Raw genomic sequence first — 9,909 nt, 5'->3', positions numbered from 1 at the left:
CATGTTAAGTTTTGTATTTTATTACATTTGCTGATCTTAGATTACTTTACAGATGCTCACACAATCAGTGACTAACACAGTAACCTCGTGGTTCCTTTTAAGGCTTTTGGTTCAGTAACACATGGAGCATCTATGGAAGCTGCAGGTTGTCATCGGAGACGTGGATCTTCTTACCTCCAGAACTTAAACTGCCCCTAACAGGGATCATCTTAAAACTAAACTGAGACAGTTTTTAAAGCAGACTCAGTCACGAATCATGTATGACCTGCTGCTTCTGGTTCTGTGGTGCATTATTATACTGCAGCTAGTGTCGTCTTTCTGCCTGAAAGACACTGTTCTAGTAGAAATTTTGCAAAGTTTCAGGTCCCTACTGTCCCTAGCTTTCTAATGAAGGAAAATAGTTTTGTTTTGTTTTTTGGGAAATCATCTTTGGAAGGCTATCTTAAAATATAATTATCTAGTTAACCACTTGAGCTAGAGCCTTCATATTATCTGGTACCGTTATCTGGTACTCTATGATTATGAACGCTCAGGAGTGGTGTTCAGTTTAACACAGAATCACTGATGCTCAAAATCCCTAAAATATTTGAATGTGTCATCTTTGTCAGCAGGTTTTGGAGGCCAGTTTTGCAGGTAGGAGACTGATATTGTATTTACAGCTTCTCATAGACCAGGATCATAAATTTCTTTCAGAGATCAAATCAGGAAAGCAGTCCCTCCTTCTTTTGACATTTCAGATTCTAGGCCTCTGTCAAAGTATTTAGCTTTAATCTAAACTCTGATTAGAATGTAAATGTCTGAATTCTGTGTATTTACAACATTTAATTTAAAGATTTAATATGTTTAATTTTGTCAGTGTTAACGTGAATCATTCTTCCACTAGTACATGTGGAAGCATCAGTGATCCTGTAGCGGGTTTAGTTCACCTGTGGTTCTGTCAGATTGTAACAGTCTTTCTTCTCCTCCTCCCTCCCAGCTCCATAATGGGCGGATATACTGGGTTGTCCCACTGTAAACTGGCTCTGGTGTTTGCTGTGTTTATGGATGTAGTGGGTGGAGCCGCTCTGCTGGTGGGGGTCTTCGCCAATCTGAAGATCCAAGATAGGGACCTTGGAGACGTGTTGGTCTACTCTGGTATGCTTGTGTGGCTTAATCAAAAACAGAAGTGGGTTGACATTAAACAGAAGTGACGAGTCAACCGGAGCGTGAATTAATATAAACTCACAGTCATAGCAGCATATACATTAATTCACAAGCAGAGGAAGGAATTTTGCACATCTCTGTGAACTTTAAAGCATCAAAATTAGCTCTCTGCAAAAGTTATTATAACTTCAGGTACTCAGTGAATAGCTGTCTGCATATTTGTAGCTGTACACCAACACACACACACCTCCTCTGCACCCGCTAGCTAAAAAACTAGTACTCTGACAATGGTGCCAAACAGGGAGCTGATACTGGAGGCAGACAATTTCAAGAGAGGTGGGAGAGAGACAGCCATGTCTCCATTTACCTTCAGGGAACAGACAAAATGTGATTCTCTGAGCCAAATCTCAAAGTGATTGAGCTTCAAAAGCAGATTTCTCACGGCAGTGAAAATAGTCGAGTCAGCTGTTTTCAGAATAACTGCAAAGTTTATTTGCAGATTCTTTCCTGGCTGGAAGCTGGGCTGCAATATCCACTCATCCATTCATGCATCTGTCGAAATGTGCCAGCAAACTGCATATATGACACCAATGATGTAATTACCATTTCCTGGTGCTTTGTGATTTTGTCCAGCTGGTCTTAACCATGCAAACTATGTAAATATCAGTTATGTGGAATATCAGACAATATCAAAGGCTAAACTGCAACAAAGTCAAACAAATGCCAGACTCTACAAATATGAAACAGCATTTGAACTTTTACTGTGCAGTAGAAGTACAGAGCACAAGAAAGGAGTAGAGTGACCTTTATGATAGAACTGCAACAAAATAGATGAGGAGATAAAATGTTACACAAAAACATGAGAAAACTTGTGGGTGGAAATCAACTATTACAGAAAAAGGCTTAAAACGACACGTGCTCTACATCTTTTTTATTATTTTTATTAAGGAGATAATCTTTGCTTCTTTCTCAAAACTAGATCATTAAATGGGCTGGGGTTGTAATTATTCTGTTTAGATGAATTTCTATGACCTAGTAATAAAAAAATGATGAATCTGTGTCCTCCGCTCAGGAGCCCTGTTTTTACTCGTGTCTCTGGCCGGATGGGTGTTGTGGTACAGCGGAAACATCGAGGGCCTGTCACTTGCAGATGACAAGAAGCAGGGACACATCAGCTACGCCGTCGACCGCATCGCCCGAACCCTCAGCCGCAAGATACGCTCGCACAGATACCACAGCTGAGCAGGAAGTCCCTTTCATTTTAAAAGCCTTTTGATGGTGTTCAGTGTTAATGAATAACAGATGCTGAATCAAACTGTTTGTGTGTGAAAGTGTTACAGACCTCTCCAAAAGATTTCAGAGTGTTACAAAGCTGAACCGTTTGCCTTATTATGACCAGTATTCTTCTTTTATATATATATCATCTGACTGTTGTTTAACAGAGCAGTGGTGTCTCATTGGATTTCAATAAAAAAAAAAGCTCTTTATATAATTATGAAAATGTGTTTTTTGTTTTATTTGATTATCAGGTTTATTTAAAAGTGACTTAAATATTTTGTTTGAAACTAAAAATGCAACAAAAATAAATGTCATGTTAATATTAATACAGCAATCTGTCAATAGAGACACAACAGTAGGCAATAGCAGGACATTATGTCATTAAATGGCCTATTAATGCCATTTTATATATGTTACAATATAACAGTTGTTAGAATTCACTATTGTATTTATTCATGGCTTTACATATATGTATTATATAGCGAACAATACAAGACTAATATGCATATAAACCTCTCTGCATATGTTAGAACTGTTTGTAATTAAAATTATTTTTCAGTTGGACAACATAATGAAGAGGAAATAAAGTTGTAATGAGGTTACAGACAGGAAAGTAGTAAAACAAAGAACAACAGGGCATTCTGACAATGCACAGAAATATCAAAAGACATACCACATTATAACATATATATAAAATATTATAATATCTATTAAGCATTTTACTCAGTGGTGTTTCAGTGAGGTTTTGACCCCCCCTGTGTCATAATCATACATACAATAAAGGCTCTCTACTGCCCTCTACTGGTGAGCTGTGGGACTTAGAAACACAACAATTTCCATCTGCAGCCTTTATACTATAAGAAGCTTATGGGAGTAACTTGTAAGTTAAATCATTCAGAATTTTTAATTTAGAATTAGAAAAAAATCAAACCAAGAGTTTCTAAAGTTTTATTTTTGCAGTCATTTCCAGATCATGTAACCAATATTTTATACACAGTAAAACACATATAAACAAATGAAATGGTTAAACTGAGAATTATAAGAACAAAATAAAGTAATCTTGAATTTAATGGGACATGGTCATGTTTACTGCCGTGGAGCTTCCTGTCTTCTTTCTCTGTGTTTGGGAGAGGAATGTTATCCCACTGTTATCTGATGGAGCTGCTCAGCAATCATAGGTTTTCTTTGTTGTACTTTATATTTCATGATGATCCAGATGTTTATTTTTTAGTTGATGAAAGGTCTGAACTCCAGGCAGGCCAGTTTAACTTTCATCCACATCCTGCTCAGCATTCATGGTGCTGCGAGCTGCCGATTGTATAGGCATTAATGAACCTTCATGCCATCAGACTTGCAGGCTCTTGAACTGAGCATCTTACTACCAAAAAGTTTTCTACTTTTCATCAGTTTAGCTTTGGTCAAAAAAAACCCAAAAAACAGGAGCTTTTTATCCATGTTAGAGCTTTAACCTGCACCTCAGGACGGCACAGTGAACTGTGACCTTTACAGGAGTGATTTCTGGCCTTTTCAGTTTCAGTGTTTTAGTTAACCTTAACATCCTCCATCGAAACATTAACAGATCATTAAGATAGTAGCTAGAATGGGTTTGATCTAAATGTTCAATGATCAATATTGTATGATATCTCATCAACATAAACTATATAATTTCCACTGCTTTATTAAAAAATACAGTACAGCTACTGTTCTTTTTTCATTACATCTAGATTTCCATCTTCAGGAATCAGTTAATATGAGTATGTATAAGAGTGCATGGGAGAGAATTACTTTACCTTTACTGGCCTCTGCTGGTGGAAAATGGGAATTCCAACATCAGCAAACATTCAGTAAAGAACACAGTTAGCAGCACTAAAGCTACTGAGTGGAATATGCCTAATAATGAATCCAATTCTAGTACAGCGTTTGTCAATGTTTCACAATTCAATATGTGAGTAATATTACTGTGGTATGTACCATCACCCAGCCCCCAGACCTGTCACAAAATATACATTATAACCAGGACCATGAGTACAACCCTAAATCATCTTTCACTCCGGAGATCAAAATCTTCTTTACCTGCTGTGCAGCTTGGCCCAAGCTGAGGAATGAACTCCACCTAAGCTCACAATTACAGCAGCCCCCATAAAAAGCAAAGGAGAAACTAAAGACAGGAACTGATTCAGAACCTTGATTCCTTATCTGGCTCACCTCTAACCTTGCTGCAGAAAATGGCAGACGTGTCTGCGCAAATAATAGATCACTCACTGGCTGCAGTCCCAGTAGCAAGGGATTAGATCAATTACGGAGCCTGTAGAGCAGCAGATCCGACAGGCTAGTGACTGACCAATTACTAGTCAGTAGTTTCTTAGAAGGTGGGTTGCCACATTTAGATATTTAAAACCAGAGCAATCACAGAAATAGTTCAAATTGTAGATAATAATAAAAAGAAACTCAACAATATTTTCTTCAGCCAAGCTGAAGAAAATATATATATATTTTTTAATCTTTTTCTTGTGTTTGCATAAGATAATTTGGTCCCACAGGATTTTAAAAAGCTCCATGTGGTGTCAATCCTTTTTTTTTTTTAATTATTTTTTTGGGGGGTGGAGTGCTAAATTATCAACTAATGCTAGCAAGCTTGATCAAATCGACTCTACAGGTAACAATACTTTAATCTTTAAGTTTAAAACATTAAACAGATGTAAGAGACTAGTAGATGATGCTGCTGCCCCAACTAACTTTTGCTTGCAGGGTTGCTATTTGTCAGATAATCCTATCCATGATCCAAACAACAGAAACATGATGGAAAAGTCCAGTTCAGTGACTCCAGATAGTAGAAGTGACACCTACTGGCTACAGCTGTTTGTGCTGGCCCACCTACAACACAGCTCGAACTCCAGTATGCAGGTGGATGTCTCCATCCATACAGTTTTTATAAATGGACAAACTATCCATAGAAGGTATCCATGCGTTTTGATTCTGTAAAGTTGGGCATTTTAACACAGCAGTCTACAGGGGTCGACTCATTTTGTGTGCCAGCCTCAAGTGGACATTGGAGGAACTGCAGATATTTGCACTTCAGCGTTTGAAAAGAGGAGTTTAAGTATCTTGGGGTCTTGTTCACGAGTGATGGGAGAAGGGAGCCGGAGATCGACAGACGGATTGGTGCAGCAGCTGCAGTGATGTGGACGCTGTACCGGTCTGTTGTGGTGAAGAGAGAGCTGAGTGTAAAAGCGAAGCTCTCAATTTACCGGTCGATCTACGCCCCTACCCTCACCTATGGCCACGAGCTGTGGGTAGTGACCGAAAGAACGAGATCGCGAATACAAGCGGCGGAAATGGGCTTCCTCCGAAGGGTGGCTGGAAGTTCTGCCGTTCGGGAGGGGCTCAGAGTAGAGCCGCTGCTCCTCCACATCGAAAGGAGCCAGTTGAGGTGGTTCGGGTATCTGACAAGGATGCCTCCTGGGCACCTCCTGGGTGAGGTTTTCCGGACTTGTCCCACCTGGAGGATGCCCCGGGGCAGACCCAGGACATGCTGGATATCTGTCGGCTGGCCTGGGAACGCTTTGGTGTCCCCCCGGATAAGCTGGAGGAGGTGGCTGGGGAGAGGGAGGTCTGGGTTTCTCTGCTTGGGCTGCTGCGCCCGTGACCCGGCCCCGGATAAGCGGAAGAAAATGGATGGATGGATGTTGGAAACCCAGACAGCGCTAAAGAGTTGGTTACTGACGCCAGTTAAATTCATATTTTGTTTGTACAAAAAATAACTCATTACCAAAATTAAAATAAATACATTTTAAAAGGAAGTTGAGACTTTATTATTTAGAATTATATTTAAATATAAAACCTAGTTTTCACAAAATCTACCTCAGTTGTATCCAAGAAATCCATTCTAAAATAAAGAAATCTGATTCTTCTCTTTATTAAGGTTATTAGGATCCAGCTCCAGCCGGGTTCTGTTAAGACTATCTAATAAATGATCTGTTTTAGATTGAGTCTGACATGTTTTCTTAGGAAATTTGCCACGCTTGGCCTGGGTTGACCTTAGGCTGCATGCTAAGCCCCTCCTAGGTGGTAAATCAAGTGGATTAAATTTGGACTACAGTCCCACTTTAACCTGACGCACTTATGGTTTGAAATCAGAGCTGGCCTTCAGGTCATCTGCTACAATAGCAATTATGAACATTGAAAGTTCGGAGCTCGACCTCAGTGTTCCTTAACAGCTCAGCATGTTCAGTAAACTGACTCCACTCTCAGTCTCCTATCCTGAATAACCTTACTGGTCTCTCTGTGTGAGGACAGCATTCCCTCCAGACAGTGATTATATAGCTAATAATTGGATCATGACGTAGTGAGGATGTTTTCACTGGTCTTGTTCTCACTACCTTTTCTTTGTCAGTGCTGTAGCAGTAGCAAGTAACCATGAAGCATGATTTTTTAAAGTCAGACAAGACTTTATGGAGGATGTTGTGGGATGTTTTGTTGTCTGACAGTCATTAAAATGGCAACAATCAACAGTAATACAGTATTAATGTGTGTGTGTGTGTGTGTGTCTGTGTGTGTGCACGCAGCACTTTGAGTTTGCTTCAGCCATTGTGTTGCAGATTGGCTGCTGCACTTGTGATGATTGCCCTGAGTCATAACCTAGTAAACTTTAGCTGCTGAACATCCATCCATCCATCCATCCATCCATCCATCCATCCATCCATTTTCTGTCTCTTATCTGGAGCTGGGTTGCAGGGGCAGCAGCCTAAGTAGAGAAGCCCAGACCTTCTTCTCCCTGGCCACCTCCTCCATCTGCTCCAGAAAAAACTCCAACACAGAGGCAGCGAGCCGAGGGATACTAACATACCCACCAAAGCCTGCTGCCTATCACCAGGAGCAACTCCAGACTGAGACAGAGTCTAGCTCAGGAGACCTCCAGGAGGTTTCTGAGCCCAAGCCATGTGTTGATGTATCTCTCAACCTCACGCACTAGCTGCTTCCCACCAGAGAGATGACGTTCCACGTCCCAGTCACTAGTCTCAGTAGCTGTGGATCGGTTCCTGGTGGGCTGATCCAGCAACTGCTGGAAAATAACTATAGTTCTGTGCATTATGGCCAAACATCTAACATAAACCATGTTAACTGAGGCCTGTACAGTCTGACACGTAGAACTCATATTTATTTTGCTGTTTCTCTGAGCATGCCCTGCCTGCCTTGCTGGAACAGCCACTCCTTGGGAACTGCTTTGAATGTTTTGGACTTCAGCTTGTTTGGAAATGGTGAAATAGCCCTTCCTATATTGATGGGCAGCAACAGTTGCAGACTTGAGATCAGTACTTTTCTATTTTCTCCTTGGCTTTACGTGAATACACACAAATGCTCCAGACCTGCAAACCACCAAACCTTTAAAAAGAAAACAAAAAAACAAAAGAAATTCTTACAATTGCTTATGATCAGTGAACCAAATGGACCTAATTATCTGGCTGCCACTTATCCCCTTACTTTATGGAAACAGTAAGGGTGTAGGTAGTTTATTATGGCACCGAACACATTAAAGTAGTGTGATTGCATTGTAGGTTTAGTTTAGTTTTTTGGATTTTTTTTTGCCATAATATTTTTCTATATTAACAACAGATTAAATTGCAGTGTTTCATTTCCAAGTGACTTGGAACTCTAACAGCACTCTGGGAGCATTGATTTGGTCCTATGTGCTAAGACCAAATCAATACTTTATCCTTTTAATGAACATGGTTAGATTGGCACACAGCACTTTTTACATGCTAGTGGGAATAACAGAGCTTTTTTGAATGTATCTTTTTATACAGCTCTGTTTTGGATCAACAAGTAGCTGACCAACTCACCAAACAATCCAATGACATGGATCAATTTTAGAAAGACAATAAAACAAGAGGTTTGGCTGAACTAAAGGGAATAGATGCTTTTACAATGATAAATAAACCAAAAAACTCGTATTTATTTTTTTATAATGCTGCTCAATTTATGTGATAGCTGTATGCTATCAGTCAACATTACATTTGCTTCACCCAGTCTAAAGTAACTGCACAAAGTCCTGCATTAGCCCCGCCTCCTCACACGGTCTGTATTCTCAGTCATTTGGCCGACTGTTCATCTGACCTCCCTTACCTCCTTCGACTAGTATCCACACTGAAGCCATGATATCAATTAGGATGTCTAGATTAAATATTCTTTTTCTAAGAACAGATTCCCCAAGGTCAAGCCAAAGAGCTTTGATAAAACCTCTCAGCTATGTTCAGGTAACCCTAGATTTTCCATTCCCTTTATTAACTCTCTTTGCATTGCTGCCAAATCCTCCTTATGCTGCCTAACATCACCACATGCACTGCTTCTCTCAGGCTCTCCTTCTGTTGGTCCATCTTAATCCCCTCCTCCTCACAATCAAAGGATTCCCTTTCTTAGAACTCAACCTTGTAGGTTAAAGGTGAGACAGTGACAGGGAAAGGCTTGTCCCAAGAACCAAGGGACAAAAACAACTAATCCAATAAATCCCGACGGGAATATCCTTGTTCTTAAAAAAGGCAAGATGATTGAGAATGAGGTCAATAAAGCAAGAATTAAAAAGGGGGGGTCTAAAATATGTGTTGGAAGGCCAGAAACCCAGAAGAATGAAAAATATAGTAGTCACAGGTAATCGTTACTTTCCGTGAGAGAAGAATTGCAAAAGGGAACTAAACAGCTGCTGTAATTTCTCTAACAAAAATAGAAACAAATCCAAAACAAAACAAAATCCAAATCAAAAATGTTTTCCTCCTTTAAATCAGTGGTTCATGCATTATAAGGATACCAACACAGCAAATTCCCCCCAAAATCAAAAACTAGTATAAAAGTGTAAAATTTAGCTGTCCCAGACTTAAATTCTTGTTCTGTGGTTGGAAAGTGTTTGTCTCTTTATGGAACTCATTACCCTGCCTGCTACCTTTGTGGAGCTTTGTTAGTTGGTATTCTTGTAAAATCATATAGCAACAGGCATATTGGAAGATGACGATAAATGAGTGGTTAAAGTGAAAAAAAAAAGAAAGCTGATAAAGCATCAGTATGTTTAAAGGGAGAATGTGCTGAATACTTGAACGTCTTGACCAAAGTCATGGCGGGCTTCAAAAAGACAGCTGTGCATTAGTTACCTTGGCAATGAATGTTTTTAGGGTAAAGAAAATTATATTCTCCTCATTTACAAGTATCTTTGGGGTTTAAATGCTAATGTGCTTACTGATAATATTCCATTTTTAAAAGAGAGACAAAATCAACGAAAGCTATGCTAGTCTGAAAATTGGTTGTGCCCATTAGCAAGAAACAAATAAAAGGTCAGCATCTCCCAAAAGCCACTCTGATGTTTGGACTTAAGACAGTGATGAGTGGCTGGCCCTCCACACACTTGTCCTAAACCTCGCTCATCATGTCAGCTTGTCTTGTTGATGACGGCCTGGTTTTGTATCATGTTGTCAAAGCGAATCACCAGTAACAACATTTCAA

At 39.7% G+C, this 9,909-nt stretch overlaps 1 protein-coding gene across 2 annotated transcripts in view; it reads left to right on the top strand.

Moving 5' to 3' along the window:
* The window catches only part of LOC146363479 (transmembrane protein 238-like), a 3,675-nt gene extending 1,058 nt beyond the window's left edge, over nt 1-2,617 (top strand). Inside the window, exons 1-3 of one of the 2 annotated variants that reach the window (XM_084919700.1) lie at nt 1-633; nt 977-1,134; nt 2,216-2,617. The exon at nt 1-633 is cut by the window's left edge and continues 960 nt beyond it. In XM_084919700.1, the coding sequence (XP_084775826.1) occupies nt 984-1,134; nt 2,216-2,385 (321 nt within the window). In that variant the 5' untranslated portion in view covers nt 1-633; nt 977-983 and the 3' untranslated portion in view covers nt 2,386-2,617. The remainder of the gene's footprint in view (nt 634-976; nt 1,135-2,215) is intronic. The other variant, XM_084919699.1, reaches the window with a different exon arrangement.
* Nucleotides 2,618-9,909: the final 7,292 nt, after the last annotated feature.

This window comes from Perissodus microlepis, chromosome 22 (assembly GCF_051167445.1).
Source record: "Perissodus microlepis isolate ML-2025 ecotype Zambia chromosome 22, ASM5116744v1, whole genome shotgun sequence".
Lineage (NCBI taxonomy): Eukaryota > Metazoa > Chordata > Actinopteri > Cichliformes > Cichlidae > Perissodus > Perissodus microlepis.
This window is presented reverse-complemented; position numbering and strand designations above follow the sequence as displayed.